We start from the raw sequence: 21,600 nt of genomic DNA, 5'->3' as shown, positions 1-21,600 counted from the left end.
CCCAGGGCTGCCCTGGCTGGGGGGCGGGGAGCTGTTGGAGGGGGGGGACAAGGGGCTCCCTGGAGTCCCCTCAGCTTGGCTGCAGCTCCCCTGCTGTCACCAGCCCCGCTCTCCAAAGGCCCCTGGCTGGCTCCGAGGGAGGACAGGTGGATCTGTCCTGAGGCCAGTTGCTGTATCTCAGTCACAGCCACCTCGGGCTTCCCTTGGAGTTTGCGCCAGGAAGTGGGAGCCGGTCTGGGATCCAGAGAGGAGGGGTCGCCGGGGGGTGTTGGGGTTTGGACCGGGATAGGGAAGGGCCCGGTGGGGAGTCTGGGGGGCGGGGAGGGAGCGGGAAACCGCGGCAGCCCCCTTCCCCAGGCGAGGGGTCACTCACGGTTCCTGGAGGAGGGAGAGGAGGGAGAGGAGGGCCCCGGGCTCCTTCCCGTGCAGGACGCCCGCTCAGGTGCGGCGCCGCCCGGGCTGTTGATGTAAGAAGCGGCGGCAGCTGGGCTGTGACTCCTCCTCCCAGCGGCCAACGTCCGCCAGCAGGGGCGGGGTCCCGGCCACAGCCACGGGGCTCTCCCACTTCCGGGGCGGGATGGTGACCGCACCCAGAAATCAGGACTGCGGCCTCGGGGGAGGGGCCTCGGAGGCTTTAGCCGGGCTTCCCCGGCTCCCTGAGCGGCCACCTTGGGGGAGAGGTGCCCACGCAGCTCCCCTGCCCTCCCCCACCTCTCCCTCCTCAGAAGCCTTTGCTCCCGCCCTCTCCTGAGATGGCAGATTCTGCCACTGCACCCTCAGCCGCAGATAGCAAGGTCAGGGCTTGGAATTCATGTCCAGGACAGGGCTGGGCGCCCAGGTGTGTGCAGAAAAGTGAGCGCTTGTTCGCCTTTGGCTTGTACTGTTCTTGCTGAGGGTAACAGGGTGGCTAACCCTGAAGGCCACCTGACTGAAATGGCCCAGAACTGACCTGGACACAGTCACTTCCTGGCTGTGTGATCTTTGGCCAGTCACTAAACCTGTCTGAACCTCTGTTTGTACTCAGGGCAAATTGGGGTACCTATGCCTGCCTTCCGAGATGCTGGGAGCTTAACCCTGGGTGCAAGCCTTTGAGTGAGAGCCCACAGGACTGTTAGCTCCTTTGCGACTGTGTCTTATGACGCTTTGGGTCGCCAGTGTCCAGCAGGGTGACCGGCACACACCAGGTGCTCAATATGTGCTATTTGAGTGAACGGTGAATGACAAGGCTGTAAAATGCCATACATGGCAGAGGCTCCTCTCTTCTGGGGGTGCCCTGGCCCTGCCGTGTAGCCTGCCCGGAGCCCTGAGCTGATGCCCTGCAGAAGGGCCCCCCTCACCCTCGCCAGCGACCTCCCTTCTCACATCCTTGCCTCTCTGTTCTGGGCCCTCCCTCATCTTTTCTCCCAGGATCCCCTCTCAGCAGCCCCCTCCTCCCCATCCTCAGCCTCCCGGTCTCCTGGCTCTTGCCCATCCAGTTAAACTTGGGGAAGGCTCCACCCTCGGCCCTATGCCCGCTCTGGCCGGTCGTCTACACGCCATTCTCATCGTCACCTTCGCGCCTCTGCCTTCAGCAACCCGAGACGCCAGGACCTGGGGGACCTCCTTCCTCCTTGGTCTGGGCTCTTGCGGGCTGGCCCTCGGGCAGACTTACAGAGCCCGAGGTTCATGGTCAAGGGCCGCCTCCTCGCCCCTCCTCAGCACACACTCTCTGTGCATGCTGTCCGAGGGCAAGGCCACTCCCCCACCTCCAGGGCACAGCACACTCCCACCGTCGCCAGGACAGAGAATGTGCCTGGGAGGGCGCCACCGGGAGCCTGCCCAGAAACGAAGGGGCGCTGGGGAAAGGAGCGCTCGCATCCGGCCACCCACCCCAGAGGAGCTGCCTGCCCGCTGGCAGAGCCACGGGGCACAGGGACCCGCCTGCGTCCGCGTCCGCCGGGTGCTGTTCTCCGCCCTGGCCACCAGGGGGAGGGCTGCCCCCGAAGAAACCCCCGCGAAGGCGGAGCAGACCCGAACGCAAGCGCACCCAGGGGGGCCCCAGGCGGTCTGAGGGGACCGCCCGCCACTGCCCAGCGCTTCCACGGCTCGCGCCGTTTAAGGCTCGCCGCAACCCTGATCGTTAGGTACAGTGCTTACACCCGAGGACACTAGGCCTGGGGGAGGTAGGTGGCTCATGAGCAGCTGGCAGGGCACCCAGCAGAGTCCAATCCGAGCCTCTGCCCCTCCCTTTGGGCTGAAGAACAAACCGAGACCCCGAGAGAGGAAGTGAAGCGCCCGTAGGTGATCACGCGCCTGGCGCAGGGTCCGCGGTTTCTGCGCAGCTTGTTTTGCTCTCAGGCCGCCCCTCCCTGAAAAGTTGCTAAAGTTCCAGATGTCAGGGCCGCCGCGAGGATTCTGAGGATGTAAGAGTGTTTTTAAAACGTCCTCTATTTTCAATTTCCCAAATTAACACCACTGAACTCGGAAGAGGAAAGAATTCTCCCCCTTACCATAACTGGACTTCTTTCTGAAACTAACTCATCTAGAGGTTTTTGGTTTTGGTTTTTTCAAAAAAAAAAAAAAAACTGAAATGTTGGAAACAGCCCAAAAGGGAAAGGGACGCCGGACTTTCACATCCATCTAGTCTGAACCCCCAAGCTCCGGGGAGAAAGGCGAGGCAGGTGGAGCCAGTGCAGGTCCACAGGCCCGTATCCCGCGTCCAGGTGCGTTTCGGAATACAGATCGCCTGGGATTTTAGAGACTAGGACAGCACACACCTGCCAGAGGTCACATAACCTCCCGGCAGGGCTTGGGCTGCACCCTGCCATCGAGCTTATTTGCATTTCTGCAGCAAAACATGAATATTCACACTAAGTGGGATAAATAAAGACCATCAACATCCTCATATCGGTTCATGTGCAATTTTGTCACGGGGTGAGTTACAAAAAACCTTTGGGCTCCCGGGGAGCTTTGGCCCTTGGGAACTGCAGGGAAAGGATTGTGAGCCTGTACCACTCTCGTTTTGGGTTCGGGGAAAGTGAGCTCGTCCGAAGTCGGTGGACACAGGGCCGGGCGTCCAGCGGGACGCTAAGCCGAGCAGGTCCCCTCGCACCCCGGCTCCGTGCAGGCACGGCCACCCGCCCGCCTCCCCGCGCCCGGCTGCGTACCTGCTCGGGGCTCTCCTCCCGCTGCGGGCCGCGCACGTCCAGGATGGCCTCGTAGACATTTTCCGAGTCGCTGCGCGCCAGGGGCCGCGGGCACAGCCAGGAGCCCGCCACGCTGCAGGCCTTGAAGCGCCCTGCGCTCCCGAGGAGGCCGGCAGGAGGCACGGCGGTGGCGCGTGCCAGGTCGTCCAGGGACTGCGCTGGCCGCGCGGGCGCCGAGGGCCGCATATACGGGCGGGAGGGCAGGCCGGGCGCCAGGTTGCTGCGCGGGGCCGCGCAGGGCGCTGGCACGGCCCCGGGCTTGGCGGGGGCCGTAGACGCCGACGCGCTCACGAACCCGCTCATGAACCCCGAGTCCTGGGCGAGAGGCTCTGGAGCTGCGGGGCCCAGGAGCGGCGCGGGCGGCGACGGGGCGGTGGCGGGATGGCCTGATTTCTGCGTCTCGGTTTGCTTCCTACAGACTGGGGGTGGGAGCACCTACTTCGTAGGATTGTTGGGAAGATTAAATGAGATGCGCTAAGCACAGTGCCTAACACATGGTAAGTGCACACGATGTATTAGTTACTATTGCTACTTTTATCATGAGATGAGCTCTTTGGCGTTGGGATGGCTAAACCTCCCATCTCCCTTTAGGCAGAAGGGGAGAAGGGGAAACAAGTGTCCTCAGAAGCACCTTGCAGGGGGTGGAGGGGCTGAGCCCACAGTGGGGCAGCACCACGTCAGGTGCCCTGGCCCTCAACCCCAGTTCCTTTTCTCCTCTCTGGACCTGCCATCTACTGGCCCCGAGGAGGTAAGGCCCTTGGGGGAAGCTGGGGCTCCCACATGGGCAGAGGGTCCCCCCTTCCACCGGTGGGCTGAAAGGGTTCTTCAAGGACAGGAAACTGTGGACCTGAATGTTGTCTTTTAACGTCCCATTTCCCTGCAACCCGATTGCCTGTCCCTTAGTCTGTTTCCTTCTGTTCTTACAATGGACACTGGTGGCCTCCCCTGGAGGGACCCCTGGGCGTCTCCTGGAACTTCTGAGGGAGGCCAACAGCCAAGCATAGGCCACGCTGAACCCGAAAACCATGAGGCCTGAATCCGGGGCCCTGCTCAAATAGCCCACCCCTCCTAAGCCCCTTCTCTCTCCTGTATCCCTGAGGTTTCACGTGATTTGGTGTCAAGGGTCTGTGCTTGGACATGTGAGGCCCAGGAAAAGCAGCCGTCGTGGTGGAATCAGCTTCCATATGAATGTCTGTGAGTAAACCTCCCCAAAGTCCCTGAAATCCTACTCAACGGGGGACCCTGACTGCTGGGCGTGGCAAAGGTGGCAGGTGCCATACACACTGACACTGTTGCTTACTTACTCTCCCCTCGCTGCCCACTCCTGACACACGAGCCCCCTGCCCGCAAGTGTTTGCCACCGACCCCCCCAGGCCCTTCACAAGAGAGTGAGGGGCCCTATCATATGCTAATGGGTGGCTGGTGGCCTCCTGCAAGCGCAAGCAGTGCAAGGATTCAGAAGCCAGGCCAGTGAGTAGAAAGACCAGGTCCTTACTGCAAAATCATTCAAAAATCACACAACACGGCAGCAATTTCTTCAATATAAAGCACTTCTCAGGGCCAGGGCCCCACTGACTAGCAACAGTTTATTGCATAAAATAACAGGTGAACTGAGGTTCACCTCAGCGTTCCACTGTTGGATAAGAGTCAACTCCTCTGAAAGCATTAGCAGCTTCTCAGTCAGGGTCACGGTCACGGGGAGGGGGCCAGCTCTAATGCTAACAATCCCGCAGGTGGGGGAGGCCCCTCCAACCAGGGCCTCACCCCTGCTGCCTCCTAGGGCACCTTCCGTGGGGGGCGGATATCCTCACAGGTCCAACAGGCCCAAGCCCACCGGGCCAGGCCCCTGCCCTACACCCTACAGGCCCCTGCCCTATACCCTACAGCAGGGAAGCCTAATGGTTAGGAGGCTTGGGAGTCTAACAGTCCTGGGTTCAAACTCTAACTCATAGTCTTGGATGTGTGGCCTACGTTCTTGGAGCCATTTCTTTATCTGTCAAATGATGATGGTCCCTTGGATTGTTGGGCTAAATGGTATAAGGCTGTAAAATGTCCAGCCTAGGGCTTAGCACCAAGTAAGCAAATTGTAAATTTGCTGCCACTGCTGCTTCCTATGATTATTGCTATTCAGTCTTCTGCTTTAAACTCAGTGTTTTCTGCTGAGATAGGGTCTCGCTCTGTCACATGGGCTAGAGTGCAGTGGTATCATCATAGCTCACTCCAACCTCAAACTCATGGGCTCAAGAGATCCTCCTGCCTCAGTGTCTCAAAGAGCTGGGATTACAGGCGTGAGCCACCTCGCCTGGCCTTCAGTAAATGTTTGATGGCTCACTGAAGTCAACACACAGAGAAAGACACTCGTTTTTCATTCTTAGTGAGGAACTTTGGGAGGTCACTGGGGCAGGCATCAAGACAACAGGTGTGTGTCTTGCCCAGCACTGGTGAATGGATCGGCCAGGTGGGGAACTGAGGGCCGTTCACTTTGCCAGACCCCTCACCAGCATACATGCGGGGCTGCTCCCCAGCCGAACGGCTGGGGCCGCTGGGGCTTGCTGTGCTGTTCTTCCGTGATGTGCACAGCTCTTCGTCTCTTATTGAACTGCCAGCATTCATTCAGTTAGGTAGAGTGTCAATTCTTGTTCATTCAGGTTTTCTTTTACACACTAATGTGCTTAACACTCACCGACTTGCTAAATGTGATTTATTAATGACTTTTTAAAGATGGAGCAGAGGAACCCTTGCATCTTCTGCAGAGTTGCACTTGAGTTACCACTTGGAACAAGGCAGCCATGGATCTGCGTTGGGTGAGGCAGGAAGTGGGTGGATTTGGTGCTGGGCGGTGCTGGGGGTGCGGGAGGGTCAGGAGTGACCAGGGCAGAACTTGTGAGTGGAGAAGCATCCCCTCCAACGAACGCGTTTTCTGCGAGAAAGGCTGCAGGAGGGCTGTCTTGGGAAATTACTGCTCCCACACGTTCTTCTTTACCTTACCCCCCAGCTCCTCCCCACTAGCTATTCAAGGGTTGGGATTTTTAAAAGGAAAACACAAACCAATAACCCAATGTGAATTTTCCAGCTTTAAAGGGTGGAGAACACCCTACCAAGACAAGACACACATTCACACAGGAGATTGAGGACCTGGGAAGAAAGACAGGACTCGGCCCCACAGTGCAGGGAGGCTCAGTGATCCAAACATTCTGGCAACCCCACTGACCCTATGAGAGGGGCCAGAAGGTGGACGACCCCCTGTGGGCAGGAGGTCAAGTATGTCATAAATGACTGGTTCTTGATGAACCAGGGGAGAGAGCCCCAGAACAACTGTATTTGAGGATGATATGTTTTCAGGTTCCCAGAGGCTGATCAGACTGGGCAATGAGGCGGGGGAGCCCCTGGGAGTCCTCTGCCCACACCGCCCTTGGGGGAGTGTTGGCCAGCACCAGGGATTCGGGCCTCTGTCCTGTTTTTCTTTCCTGTGGCTCTTGTGAGGTGTAGATAAATATTTAACTAGTTACATTTTAATTTCTTACCATATGGGTGGAATTGGCAATGGATACAGTTTAGTACGAGAAAAATAAGTCTCTTACAAGCGATGCTGAGAAGCCAATGTTAGAGAATTTATTGACAGGCTGCCTGAGGCAGGCTGGGGCACTATGCTTCCTCCTCCTCCTCCTCCGGTGCTTCAGCTGACTCCACCGGTGTGGTCACCACAACTTCCGTGAGCTCCCTGGGATAGGAAGACAATGCCAAGGCTTTCACTCTTGAAAGGAGCAATTAAACTTTTCATTATCCCTCATTTTAGATACGATTCTAAATTGTCCCCAGCCATTTACCCTGCATCCTTGTGGAAAATCTCCTCCTCATCAGAAGACTCCTTGTCGTGTAGCTTCTCTGCCATATTTTTCTGGCGTGTGGCATTGAGAGGTCTGTACATATCCCTAAGCCAAAGTGGTCGCCATCCGCAGAAATAGCGCCTTGGGGGAAACACACACACACACACACAAGACAATTAGTGATTCCTGCCATGTTCTAGGTCTCTCACGATGTACATCTCCGGTCTTATTAGGACTAAACGCATACCTTGGTCCATAATCACAGTGAGCAACATCACTACAGACCTTGGATCCTGAAAATAATTCCATGTGTGCTGGATTCCAGAAGCTCTCCATGTCTGTCCAAGAGGGCCCCACAATGTCACTGCGGAGACCTTTGTGCATGGCTTGGCATGGAGTGCAGGCAGGATTATCAGCCCCACTTACCCCCTTGGCCACGTGCTCTTGTGCAGTGAACAAACCACACAACCATACAGGGCAGAAGTGTTTTACTCTATCCAGAAGCATGTTACATCAGTCCCTTTCCAACTTAGTCCCACATGCAACATTTGCTGGGGAGTGAGGGATAAAGTGCTTCTATTTTCCTAGAAGCTTTATCCTGTAAGTTGAGTCACATCAAGCAAATGCCTGGGTGTAGCTAGCAAAGTTATCTGTCTTACAGATTTTCATACTGCAGGCTGTCACTGGGGAGTGAGCTGTGAAATCAGTTTAAAGGACAAAATATTCTTTTTGAATATGAACAGAATGGAAACAAATCAGAGTGCGTTGTTTTAGAAATTACTTATGTCTACACAGCATATGTGTATTGTTTGTGATATAAAATGCAGCTCACAGCCCAAGTAGAGTATAATCAATGGAGAAGCCCCCGGCTGGAAAGGGACCATTCTCTTTCTGATACTCACTAGCAGTGTGACCACGGGGCAAGATAATTTCCCTTTCTGTGTCTCTACTTCCTTCTTATAAAAGGAAGAGACAAACTACTGCCTAAGGTCTCTCCTAGTTAAAATTCTATGAGACTGAGATAAAAGGAATAGAGAGTGGGGTCCCAAAAACCAGTAGGATGAGAAGGTAGGTTATCCTGCCACTCTAGAGGCAGGATTCATATCTTCTACCTTCCATCAGCCTTGAAGGAGACTAGCTCCCTTGCCCCCGTATCATGTGGCCTTCCCTATCTCTTCCCCAGAGCCTATGAAAAGGCCTCCAGCCTGGCCTGATGCCCACCACCAGCAGGGACAGACACAACCACAACTCCCCCACCTTCCCTTGGAGCACTGGTGACAGCAGGTGCGTCCTTGCCAGTCCTATCCAACTCAGCTTTCCTGGGGAGCTAACTTTGCTGGAACAAGGCAAAGCGCTAGGGTAAGTAAGTATTCGTCCTGCCTCTGGCAGTTTCCTCACTGTAAAATGAGGGGACTGAAATAGATGAGTTCTAAGTTCTCCTCTAGTTCTAAAATTCTAATTTAAAAATTGGCAGACCAATATTTACCTCCTCGAGGATCCTTCCAGTTCTCCCTGTGTTCCTCCCCTGTGAACATAAATCTGTTTTGGAAGAAAACAATCATGATTATCCATCATAATGGCCAATATCTCCGAATCTTTGGTCATTACTTTTAAGTGTTATCTACCCAGTGGGGTAACTACTTTTTATTTATTTTTCAATAGGGAAGGGTCTCACTCTGTTGCCCTGGCTAGAGTACAGTGGCATGATCATAACTTACTGTAACCTCAAACTCTTGGGCTCAAGTGATCCTTCTGCCTCAGCCTCCTGAGTAGCTGGGACTACAGGTGAGGCTAAGAGATAACTTCTTTGAAGACAGGAATTCTTTTTGTTTTTCGAGACAGAATCTTGCTCTGTCACCCTGGCTAGAGTACAGTGGCATGATCATAGCTCACTGCAACTTCAAACTCCCAGGCTCCAGTGATCCTCTTGCCTCAGCCTCTCAAAGTTGCTCGGACTAGAGGTGCGTGCCATGACACCTGGCTAATTTTTCTATTTTTAGTAGAGATAGGGTCTCGCACTTGCTCAGGCTAGTCTTGAACTCCTGACCTCAAGCAGTCCTCCTGCCTCACCCTTCCAGAGTGCTAGGATTACAGGCATGAAGCGCCACTGTGCCTGGCCTGAAGATAGGAATTCTATCTTGTTTAATTATTCTTTGACTCTTTCCTTGGTATCTTCAGGGTACTGGTTCCAAGATCCCCCCCCACCCCCATCCAATACCAAAATCCAAGGACCCTCAAGTCCCTATATAAAATGGTATAGTGTGTGTACATAACCTATGTACATCATCCTATATACTTTAAATCACCTCTAGGTTGCTTATAATATCTAATACAATGTAAATGCTATGTTATTACACTCTATTTTTTATTTTATTTTATTCATTCAAATATTTGGATTCACTGGTTGGTTGAGTCTGCAGATGTGGAACCCAATAATGCAGAGGGCCAACTGTACCTAGCTTGGGGTCTTGTATGCAGCTGGCACTTAATACATTTTATTGACTATCTTAGATAATGAATAATTCCTGATAAAAACTCTTAAAATTAGGAAAAAAAAGAAACATCCTTAACTTGATCAAAGTATCTATCACAAACCTAGATATCACAAACCACAATGCCTAAACAACAGCATTGTTTTAAAGTCAAGAACAAGAGTAGGACGCCTGTCATTATTGCTATTATTCATCATTGTTGAGGAGGTCATGATCAATGCAATAAGAAAAATAAATGGGTTGTAAGCATTGGAAAGGAAGAAACAAAAGTATCACTATTTGCATATGAAATGATAGACAAGCTAAAATGCCCAAGAGAATCAACTTTTTATTGGAAGTATATGAAAATTCAGTAAGGTGGTTATATACAAAATCAAGAGATCAGCACACAAACCTCAATAGCTTTCCTGTGTACCACCAATAACTAATTAGAAAATGGAAGAAAGATTCCACTTACAAACACAATAGAAATGTATAAAGTATTTAGGAACAAAGATACAAAGATCTTTTACCTAACAGGAGATGTAAGGTCTACGTGATGCAAACATGAAAACTCTTCCGAAGGACATTAGGAAGAAATGAATACACGCCATGAGATACCATGTTCCTAGAATGATATAAAGATGTCAATTCTCAAATTAGTCTACAAATTTAATGTGATCCTCTTCCAATCCCATGATAGTTTTTTACAAAAACTGGCTAGCTGATGTCTGGTAGAGAAAATATGCAAGAATAGCTATGAAATGTATGAAAAAAATAAGACCAAAGAGAAGGAGGTTGATCTGCCAAATATTTAACTCAAAATATGTCACAAAGCAACTGGAATTAAGTGGTATGATACTGGTACTGGTACAGAAAGACAACTAGATCAATGGAAGAGAACAGATTTCAGATATAGATGGTATTTTAGGTCAGTGAAGAAAGAATGAATCATTCAACAAAAATTATTTTAAAACAATTGGGTATTCATGTAAGACAATACAAGATCCTGTACCTCAACCATACTAAAAAACAAATAATAAAACAAATTCCATATGTGTTAAAAAATTTAAACAATACAATGTCATGAAAGTACTAGAAGAAAATATCAGGGATGGCCTCTTTCCCAGCCCCCACACCAGGTAAGCCCTGAGGTGCGGGCCGCTGATGGGATGGCTCAGACTACAATCACACCTGCTCGTCATAGCCTTTGTTCCCTTTTCCACTGGATTGTTGGGCTTGTTGATTTATAACACTCTTTTTATATTAAATATATCAATGCTTTCAAAGGTTTTCATTGTATTTCAATGTTTCAAATGCTTCCCGGTGTTTTTGTCTTTAAGGAGGCGGAACAGTAATGAAGAATGCAGGCTTTGCAGTGAGCGGGATCTAGGCTCTGTGTTTGGCTTTGCTACTGGGGCTTTAAGGTGATCTCCTTCATCTGTACAAGAGGGATGATGGTCTCTTCCTCACAGGAGCGTTGTGAGGATTAAACCAGACAGTATACGGAAAACTCTCCAGCCCATGCTTGGCCTCCCCCAGGGCTAAGTTTGCCAGTGGTCTCACAGACAAGGCGGTCAAATCCACCAAAGGTTTCTGCCTGTGCTATCAGGCGTAGAAAGCTCTTTTCCATCACATCATTATAAAAATATTGCTTCTATTTTCTTTCTAATACTTTTCTTTTTTTACATACACTGATATATGCTTAAGGTGAGAGATAGGGATCTGCCATTACGTGTCACCCAAAGAGCTAGGCAGAGCTGCTCCATTTCCATTTATTCATTTTCTTTCACTGCTTGGAGTATGAAAAGGTGACATTTCAAAAGCCTTAGGAACACATGGATTGTCTGTTGCCAGACTCTATATGCTAATTCAAATAAATGTTAGGTTGCATTATTCCTCATTGTGGAATTAACATAATGCCACATCCCTCTTCCTGGAAATGCCTTCGTCTACTAAAGGTAAAACACCACATGCTACCTTATCCTCAAAAAACTTATCATCTAAGTGGGGAGACGAAATAATGAAAAGATATAAATACAAATATAAGGTTAAACTGTACATAGAAACTAAAAGCAATAGAGGAGTTTATAGGAATTTCAAAAAAAAAAAAAAAAAGCAAAAGGCCACATGCCACCTGGAGATGATGCAGAGGGTACTGTCTGGGTAATGGCCAGGGACCGTCTTCCTGAGGCCTTGAGAAACTGACCCCATGCTGGTCTCTGCTTCCTGGGCTCCGAAATCAGACTCTGTCCTCAATTCACTTCTTCCTCTTGGAGCAGTGTCACCATACCAAGATCACAAGACTGACCAACAATCAGAATGCCAGATCATGCCTTGTCAATGAGAAATACATCTGCTCCTTAGACAAAACCTCTGTGGAGGGAGGCCTCCGCGGCACGCTCAAGTACAACCAGAGAGTGACTTAGGGAAAACAGAATTAGAACAAAAGGAATCAGCCGAATCCAGAGTTTAATTGAAAGGGCTGAGGTGCCTGCCAGGATGCGGCCATCTCACCCTAGGCACAGTCTCAGCAGTGGGCCTGACCCCACGTCTGCCGCCTGAGGCCCAGTGTGCTCTTGTGCGATGGCTGGATGGACACTGCCCACGCTGGTCTCTTCCTCACCTTTTCTAAGTTTTTACTACTGACCAGCCTCCTGCAGATAGATATGTTTTTCTTTAGATAAGTTAATACAGGTTGAGTATCCCTAATCTGAAAATCTGAAATCCAAAATACTCCGAGGTCTGAAATTTTTGAGCACCAACATGGCACTCCCAGGAAATGCTCACTGGAGCATTTTGGATTTCAGATTTTCAGATTAGGGATGCTCAGCTGGTAAGTATAAAGGAAATATTTCAAAATTTGAAAAATCTGATATCTGAAACACTTCTGATCCTGAGCATCCAGACAAGAGCCAGTCAACCCGTACATTCCGCCAGGTTCTGCTCCTGCCTCGTGGACCAGGGAGCCACTGGTCCTTGCGGCTCTGCTCTGCTGCATGTGCTGACCCAGGGGATTCTGTCTCGGATAGCCGTCTTTAAAAAAATTGTTTGCCATCTTTTTAAGTTCTGAGGGGAGGGGAAAATGCTTCACCATGGCCTCTAAGAAATGGTGACAAATCTCACAGAAGGACTAGGACCAGGAGGGCTGGAGTATTCAGGGAAGGCATCAAGAAGAAAGATGAACGTGAGCTGGCTTTTGACAGGTTCACAGGATTTCCACGGGCAGAGTGAAATAAGAGAATTGTAGATGGGTTGAGGTGCAGATGAAAGCAGGGATGGGCATGGTGTGACTGGGGTACGGTGTGGGGCTGCTTTGGCTGGAATGGAGGGCGGCCATGACAGGAGAAAAGGTAAATTAGTTTGGATTGGTAGGGTAGAGTCATGATTGTCACCTTATTAAACCAGTCTTTTAATATGCTAGAACCTACCTGCTGTGAAAAGTAATAGACCATTATGAAATTGAACAAAAGGTAAACGGAGGCAAGCTCCAGGAAGGAGCCACTGTAAATATGACACACCTTAGAGTAGCTGGATGCAGGGTTTAGCCACAGGGCTTTAACTGGACCTATTTAGACAATGCCTTACACACTGGAGGAAGATGCTACCTGAATCTAATGAATCTACAAGATGACCCTTCTATCTTTGCCTGTGTCCTTTCTCCCCAGGGTGATGACAGCTCAGTGAGGGTGGAGATAATATATTTCAGCAACAAAGAAAGAAATCAGTGGTAGAATGAGAGTGATTGGTGAGTACATCAAATTGTTGACATAGTTTTGGGTTGGAAAAATTTTGCTGTCATATCAACTTTAGCTTTCTTAACTTTAACTTCTCAAAATAGCATCGTGGTTTGTTAACTTGGTTTCAATCCACAGTGATCTCCTGGGAGTGGGGTTACTTCAAAAATCCTTGTATATACTTTGCAATAAAAGAACAAAGCATACCTCAGTCTTAGTGACTGAAGAGGAATGTCAAGTAATAGTAGGTAGGAAAGTAGATTTGATTTTCAATTCATGGGTTCTGAATCTATTGTAAAAGATGTATTCTGGAGACCTGAATTAACTGTTGTCCTTACCTCAAGGAGACAGAAAATTATAATCAAAATCGTCACTGTTGCAGTCACAGATATTGCCAAGATGAGTTTGTTGTTATAGCCACATCCTGGAACTTTTTTAGTGAGCTAAAAAAAAGGAAAGAACAATTAAAAAAAAAAACCAAACAAAGAGACAGAAAGGATGAAAGCTAACTATTTAAAACCCCATTCTTCCAGGTAAGTAGCTTATAGGTTCTTAAAGAACATACCAAGTTTAATGTGTTACATAATCTTATTATTAAGCATTTTGCTCTACAATTTATCTTGAGTGTTAGGTCTGTTTCATTCCCTAAATGAGCAAAGTGGGAGATCAGTGTCACGGCCAGGACAAAATATGGGCCTGTCTACCCGGGTCTCGCTGTGTGGGTGTTTTCATGGCCTGTGCTAAATGATGGAAAAGTCCATCCTGCTTCTGCAGTTGTCCTCACCTCACTTGACTCCTGCTCTTTCTGCTCGCTCTGGGGTTCTGTGTTCTCACTGATATAGTTCTCGGTTTTCCATTGATCTGTGTCCCATTCTGCCTTGGATACTTTCACTTCTTGCTGCTCACTGAGAAGCTTCATCAGGAGGCCTGTTCTAGCGATGAGCTTGGCACAGGCCAAGTGCACATGGCTCTCAGAACAGTCCATTTTCAAAGTCCGGATGACGTGAGCAATGAGCCTTCGCACATCATTGTTGGGGATGAGGGATCGTAGCTGCTGGTTTAGCTGCATTTCAAACTGATCACCTGGGGATGAGCGCACGGGATAATTAAAGTCGTGGGGCATGGGGGTGAAGTCAGTGCCGGTGTTGTGGTATTCCCACTGGGTTTCGCTGGCTTCTTTAACCGTTGGCATTATGTTGAATGCAGCCCCAGTGGACCCTGCAGTGGAAGGATTCTCATAGGTTGTGCTTTCAGGGACAGCTTCTTTGGGCACAGCAGTGCTTCCTACAGAAATCTTTGCTTCGAAAGCATTTCCTTCAGGGGATGTACCAATGTGTGCTGTAGAAACTTCTGAAAGGGAAAATAACTCTGGAAAAGGATTCTCCTGATGACTCGGGTCTCCTGAAGATGAAAAAGCTTCACGTGAAGGGGAATTGATGAGGCTCCTGACTGCAGAGAACGGAGGCCTGTTTGCAAACACCAGTCTTTTGAGCAAACTTTCCGTTTTGACCTCTTGACTTAGTTTGCCCTTGGGTGTCCCATGGGCCACATGGGAATGAGTTTTACGAAAGCGGTATTTTTTTCTGGAATGTACGATTGGCTTAGCAGCCTCCATACTTTTAACTCTAGCATTTGCGTCTTCTAAAACAAAAATGGTGTCGGTCAAGTCTTTTGATTTGTTTTTAACCTTAGGTGGGGGTTTTGCAGTGGTGGGAGCAGCAGGCACGCCCACCGAGACCTGTTGTAGTAAAGAAGAGACAGCTGCCTCATGCTCCTGCGTGAACGAAGGCTTGGTGTGCAAGGAGCTTCCCACAAACTTCTTGGGGCTCTGCACCCCGGGAAGGTGTTCCAGTTCACTTGGGACTGGTCTCCCAAGCCTTCTTGCTTCGGCAATTTCCTTTGCAACTGGCCAGGCACTCTGTTTCCTCCAGATTCTCTCCTCTACTAAGAGCTTTTTCCTTATGCCCTTGGGCCCCTTGAGGACTATCTTCATCCTCTGCCGCCTTTTCCCTATACCCTCAGTGTCTGCCAGGCTGTTTTCCTGTGGTTGAGCGGTTTCCAATTTTTGAGGAAAGATTTGGCGTTTAAATTTGGGACCTAAAAGGCTGGACTGCATAAGCATGGTAGCTTTTTCTTTCTTTTTAACCTCATCAATTTTTTCTTGAATTTCTGCATGTAATAAATTTTTCAGAAAATAGAGTTTCCTCAGTTTATTTGTGTAAGTTGGATTGTTGGATGCAGGTTGAAGAGAGGGGGTCTTTATATTGTTTTGCAGATGACTCAGGGGCTTGTCTCCATCTTGTTCATTTGACAAAAGCAGTTTAATGAACGGTAATAACATTGATTCCACATCTTCTAGATTTCCCTCTGAGAAGTAAGGCAATATGTAATTTAGCTCACTAATAACATCGCTTTCATCATTGAAGCCCAGCGGCTCGTTCGTGAAGCCTGACAAGCTGATGCCATGTTTATCCGAGGGTGCCTCTGGCTCAATAGTCAGCTCAGTGCTGGTGTGCTTCTTTCGCGCTTGTAATACCTTCATGAGCGATCCTTCTGTATTCCCTAGAGATGCTTCTTCACCTGTCAAAAAAGAAGAGACTGGTTTTGATCATGGAAGACTGATGGAACAGCTTTTTTTCAGGCCACAACCATATATCCCAGTCAAAGAAATTATCAGTCACCAAACAGGTGAGTGCCACTCAGAGAGGAGAAAAACTAACCCAAACTGAAACCTATGAGATGGCCACAGCAAAAGGAGAAAGAGGCATCTTTTGAAACAGTGGCTACCTACTGAGAACATTTCATAATGTGAAATACAGCAACTCTATGTAGGATTATTCCACTGGTCCGCAAGGGCCCAGCACTCAGCCCAAGCCCAGGGCGGAAGCCGAGCGCCCCCCACTGAGGCAGCCTCTCTGCGGATCTGCTTCCTCAGGCTCCCCTAGCCCGTGCTGTCCTGCTCACATGCAGGGGGCACGCCTGCGTTCTCGCTGCCATCACAGAGGAACAGGACGAAAGACAGTCCCCTGAGGGGAGCGAGAGCACAGGCCCCACGCCCACTGCTGAGAGGTCCTCCTCTGGACGCGGCCTTCTCCGCCTCCCTGCCAGTTCCCCTGCGAGGCCCCTGCGGCCATGTGTACTGGCACCCAGGGCAGGAGGCTCTCTCCACACAGAAACCAGTAGGTCCATCCCGGTTCTTTCCTTAAATTTGGGCAGGGATCTCGGGTGGACGTGAAGAGAGTTTTCATTTGCCAGATTGTATGCCTGTGTGGAATGTTCAATAAATTGAAGGAGTGACAGAAATTTCTGGATAAACAGTACTTGAGGGCCGGGCGCGGTGGCCCATGCCTGTAATCCTGGCACTCAGAGAGGGCGAGGTGGGCGGATTGTTTGAGCTCAGGAGTTCGAGAACAGCCTGAGCAAGAGCGAGACCCCGTCTCTACTAAAAAAATAGAAAGAAGTTAGCAGGACAACTAAAAATATATAGAGAAAAAATTAGCCGGGCATGGTAGTGCGTGACTGTAGTCCCAGCTACTTGGGAGGCTGAGGCAGGAGGATCGCTTGAGCCCAGGAGTCTGAGGTTGCTGTGAGCTAGGCTGACGCCACGGCACTCTAGCCCAGGCAACGGAGTGAGACTCTGTCTCAAAAAAAAAAAAACCAAAAAACCATTACTTGAGGTAATTACTTGAGGCAGAAGAGAAAAAGCAACTTTTGTCAGATGCCTACTTTGCTTTTATTTCATTTCTGTAATTTCCAGCTTTACTTGGGGTACCATCCAAAGGTTCTAACTGCATGAAGGACAAGTGTACCATGGTGTAGCTGGGTTTCTTTTCCAGAATTAAAAGTTTTTGTGGTGGTGGTGAGGGTCCAAGGAGTAGGTAAGCACTATGAGAAAGAAGGAACATGGGCTTGTGGAGAACCCAGAGTTGGGGACAGAAGACCTGGCGATAGGCTACGGCACTTAACGCCTCTGATCTCGTTTGTCCTCATCTGTAAAACAAGATTAAAAATGTTTGTTCTGCCCACCTCTGGGGAAGAAGGGAATAATATAATACAGTTGGTGAAGAACTGTTGTAGAAAGTGAGCAACACTGTGTTTCTATAAGTAGCAAAGTGTTCTTATTGATTATCTGCCCCGTGTCACTGGTAGAGACCCGTATTCAGGTTGTCTGGACATGAAAGCAGTCGCATTTTGGAAGTCATGAAGTTAGCGCTAATAAACCCAATATGTAGAAAAACACTTGAAAGCACCTGAGTGTTTGCTCTGTGGCTAGAAAAGCTTAAGATTCAGAGCAAGTTCAGAGTTGGACAGTCTAAGAACGGAAGAGCCCTCCATTCCGTTAGAAGAGCCAGGTAGCATTTTCTGGCTGTGGAACCAGAAACTCTCAGGTTCCAAATAAAACAGAGTCACTTTTACTCTTCTATAAAATTATAAAAACAAACAAACCAAAACCAGATCTACACCTGTCCTATAAGGCAGAGGGCACTTGAGATCTAATGCATATAAAACCCGTTTATAAACTGCGATGTGCTGTGTGGACAAGTTGTCACCAGGAGGCAAAACACCAAGCAAAGGGCACAGTACACAGTTGTGGCCAATAATGTTATGCCCTTGCCCTTCCATTCCTTCCTCCTGGTCCTTTATGGACATGGAACAGTTATATTATTAAGTTACATAATAATAACTGAGAACTTGACTTTCAGCAAGGGACTAGTTCAGAAATTTAGGGAGTTTAACTCTGAATGAATGAATAAAAATAAAGCAATGACATCATTAGCTTAAAAACTATCAATTAACAATTAAAAATTAAACAGCAAATAAAAATTTAAATATTTATCATCAGGCAATTTAGACTCACGACAATCTGTGGTGCTTGTCAAACATGCATTCTCACACTGTAGCTTCACTGTCTTGCAGACAGCCTCAATATTACTTTTAAATTGGCAGAGGCAGCAGGCCAGACGGCTAGGTAAGATCCTATAAATGGAAACAGAGAATTAAATTAACGTAAAGTAGGTACCAATCTTCTGTTGGTAAAAGAGGCAGGCCAAGGCTACCACAGGCGGAGGCAAAAAGGAGTTCTTGAGGCATATGGCCTGGTCAGTCGTTGGGTAGGAACCAGATGGCCGACAGGAAGGACAGAGGTGGGTGAGCATGGCAGTGGGTATGGTATGCCTAGAATAAAGGTGATAGAGATTAGAGTTGCCAGGAATGGTAGCTTACACCTGCAATTCTAGCCCCATGGGAGGCTGAGGAAGGAGGACTGTTTGAGGCCAGGAGTTCAAGACCAGCCTGGGCAACATAGCAAGAACTTGTCTCTTAAAAAAATAAAAATTAAGATAAAATAAAAGGGATTAAAATTGGGTGATTTGATTTGTAGTTTAATTCAGAAGTTATCTTCTCCCAACTCAAAAGTCTCAATTTGGATTGAGAGTACACAGCAAGAAGACAGACTTCTAAGAAGAGTCCAAATAAGCCCCCAACTTCTGAAGTCCCTTTCTCAATTACTGTTGAGAGTGGTAGATATTAGAAATTACTCTGGGCATAAATAACAGCTTAGTTTAATCCATATTGTGGGGTTAAACAATAATGGAGATTGCATTGGCCAAACCTGGACAATTTGGGCATTCAAAAGAATAATGACGATAACAAGGTACCAGATAATTACTATAAAGAGGAATCCATGAATTCACATGGATGCTGTAAAAGAAAAGGGAGGAGTCCTTGTTTAATAGAATAATGCCAACTAATAAATGTAGAAGAATGACAGAATTAGAAAAGTGTCATTTTGCAACCACCAACATAATAATTGATTCAGATGGGGATCACCACGGATGCACAGTTGGGTAAAAAGATGTTTGAGAACAGGATCTTCACTGATACCAAAGTATCACCACAGAGATTATTAATTACCAAGGGAAAAGATACTTTTACAATGGAGACATCTGGAAGATAACACCTTAATCAAGTGATTAAACTTAGCATCATGGGCCACCTGAAGTCATGAGGTAGGAAGGATACATCGCCTATGTAGTATTCGTCCCAAAAATGTTTAACCTGAATCTAATCATGAGGAAACAGACAAATCCAGATCATGGGAGAATTTATAAGACAACTTTCTTAGACTATTCAAAAGTGCCAATGTCACAAAAGACCAAAAAAGGTAGAGAAATGTTTTAGACAAAAGGAAACAAAGACATGCCATGCAATGCCTCATCTTTGATTGGATCCTGGATCAAAACAAAACAGACTTAAAGAATAGTATTGGCTTCAGGCCAAGATGGAGTAATAGGGACATTGAGCCTTGTGCCTGAAACAACTAAAAATACCAGATAAAATATATTAAACGACAGGTTTCAAGACACTGGACATCAGGCAATGAAGAACAGTGATCTCTGTGAGATGGGAAGTAAATGAAGTGCGACCTGTGACTGCCCTAGCTTACCGCTTTGAGAGAGTTTCCAGGCCGTGGTGCAGGGAGAGGAAACTCAGGCATAGACCAGTGGACTCTCTGATTAAGGAAATGGAGCTGAGAGTCTGGGAAAACCAAAGTGGCAAGAATTCCCACCTTGCAAAGTACTAGAGAGAAAAGAGGCACACAGACAGGGAATTCCGGGATAGGCAGAGGGATCGCCTTAGCATTCAGCAAAGTACTGATTGGTGCGTGTGTGTGAAGAAACTCCTTGATGCTAGGAAAAGAACCACCCAAAAGGATTAGACAGAAGAATAATCAGATATTGCACAGGATTAGGAATAGTGCCTGTTACCACAAGCTAGACTGGAAAACCTCGTGATTCGTGGGGCAATGGGTACTCTCAACAAACTCAAATTCACAATGTCTAGAATCAAATAGAAAATCACCAAGCATGCAAAGAAGCAAGAAAATATGACCCATATTGAAGGAAAAAAGCAATCAATCAAAACCAACTCAGAACCTACACAGATGTTAAAATGACCAGACAAGGACATTAAAACAGTTATTTCAAAAACTTAAAGAGTAAAAATGTTAAGTAGAGGCATAGAGGATATAAAACAGACTGAGACTGAACTAGGTATTAAAAACTACAATGTCTAGATGAAAAATACACAGGACACAATGAATGGCAGATTAGACACTGCAGAAGAAAAGATCAGTGAATATGAAGGCATTGCAATAGAAACTACCCACATGCAACATAAGAAGCAGCAAAACAAAGCAACAAAAACAAACACAGCATCAGTGAGTTGTGCAACAACTTATATTCTGGGCCATAAAACAAATTTCAATATATTCAAAAGGATTCACGTCATTCAATATAGGTTCTCTCTTCTCTGACCATAATGGAATTAAATTAGAAATCAACAGAAAGATCTGAAAAATTCCCAAATATTTGGAAACTAAACAATACATTTCTTTTTTCCCTTTTTTTTTTCTTCAGACAAGGTCTAGCTCTATTGCCCGGGCTAGAGTGCAGTGGCGTCATCATGGCTCTCTTTAACCACAAAGTCCTGGGCTGAAGCATTCCTCCAGCCTCAGCCTCCCAAGTAGCTAGGACTACAGGCACGTGCCACCACACCCAGCTATTTTTTCTAATTTTTGTAGGCATGGGGTCTCGCTGTGTTGCTCAGGCTGGTCTTGAATTCCTGGCCTCAAGCGATTCTCTCTCCCCGGCCTCCCAAAGTGCTAGGATTACAGGCATGAGCCACCATGCCTGGCCTAAACAACACATTTCTAAGTAACCCCATGGATCAAAGAAATCAAAACAGAAATTAAAAACCATTTTGAACTGACTGAAACTGAAAACACAATAGGTGAACATGTAGGATGATGCTAAAGCAGTACTCAGTTTCTTCAGCTTCTACCTCAACAAATCAGAAAAGGAAGAGCAAATTAATCCCAGAGTATGGAGAAGAAAGGAAATAAAGAACAAAGCAGAAATAAGTGAAATAAAATGAAAAACAAAAAAATGAAATCAGGCTGGGTGCAGTGGCTCATGCCTGTAATCCCAGCGCTTTGGGAAGCTGAGGCGGTGAGAGGATCACCTGAGCCCAGGAGTTTGAGACGAGCTTGCACAACATAGTGAGACCCCATCTCTCCCAAAAAGTTAAAAATTAGCCATGTGTGGTGGCACATGCCTGTAGTTCCAGCTTTGGGAGGCTGAAGCAGGAATTACTTGAGCCCAGTAATTTGAGGTTGCTGTGAGCTGTAATGATGCCACTGCACTCTAGCGTGAGCAACAGAGTGAGACCCTGTCTCACAAAAAAAAAAAAAAAAAAAAATTAAAGAAATCAGTGGAACAAAAAGATGGTTCTTAGAGAGGATCAATAAAATTGGTAAACCTCTAGATGATCAAGAAGAGAGAAGACGCAAATTATTAATATCAGGAATGAAAGGGATAAT

General features: G+C 47.7%; 2 protein-coding genes across 3 annotated transcripts in view; both read right to left on the bottom strand.

Annotated features, from left to right (window-relative positions):
• Nucleotides 1-513, bottom strand: part of LOC123620542 (leucine-rich repeat-containing protein 37B-like) — a 47,232-nt gene extending 46,719 nt beyond the window's left edge. For both annotated transcript variants that reach the window (XM_045525864.1, XM_045525865.1), the window contains exon 1: nucleotides 374-513. The gene's annotated coding sequence lies outside the window, so the exon portion shown is untranslated. The remainder of the gene's footprint in view (nucleotides 1-373) is intronic.
• Nucleotides 514-6,775: 6,262 nt separating this feature from the next.
• Nucleotides 6,776-21,600, bottom strand: part of LOC123621201 (leucine-rich repeat-containing protein 37A2-like) — a 45,636-nt gene continuing 30,811 nt past the window's right edge. Inside the window, exons 9-15 of the mRNA XM_045527035.1 lie at nucleotides 18,079-18,197; nucleotides 15,528-15,800; nucleotides 14,005-15,266; nucleotides 13,559-13,663; nucleotides 8,499-8,551; nucleotides 7,013-7,153; nucleotides 6,776-6,906 (exon numbers count right to left, since the gene is read on the bottom strand). Of these exons, the coding sequence (XP_045382991.1) occupies nucleotides 6,831-6,906; nucleotides 7,013-7,153; nucleotides 8,499-8,551; nucleotides 13,559-13,663; nucleotides 14,005-15,266; nucleotides 15,528-15,800; nucleotides 18,079-18,197 (2,029 nt within the window). The 3' untranslated portion in view covers nucleotides 6,776-6,830. The remainder of the gene's footprint in view (nucleotides 6,907-7,012; nucleotides 7,154-8,498; nucleotides 8,552-13,558; nucleotides 13,664-14,004; nucleotides 15,267-15,527; nucleotides 15,801-18,078; nucleotides 18,198-21,600) is intronic.

This window comes from Lemur catta, chromosome 15 (assembly GCF_020740605.2).
Source record: "Lemur catta isolate mLemCat1 chromosome 15, mLemCat1.pri, whole genome shotgun sequence".
NCBI lineage: Eukaryota > Metazoa > Chordata > Mammalia > Primates > Lemuridae > Lemur > Lemur catta.
Note: the sequence above shows the minus strand (reverse complement) of the source record. Positions and strands in the feature narration are given on the sequence as shown.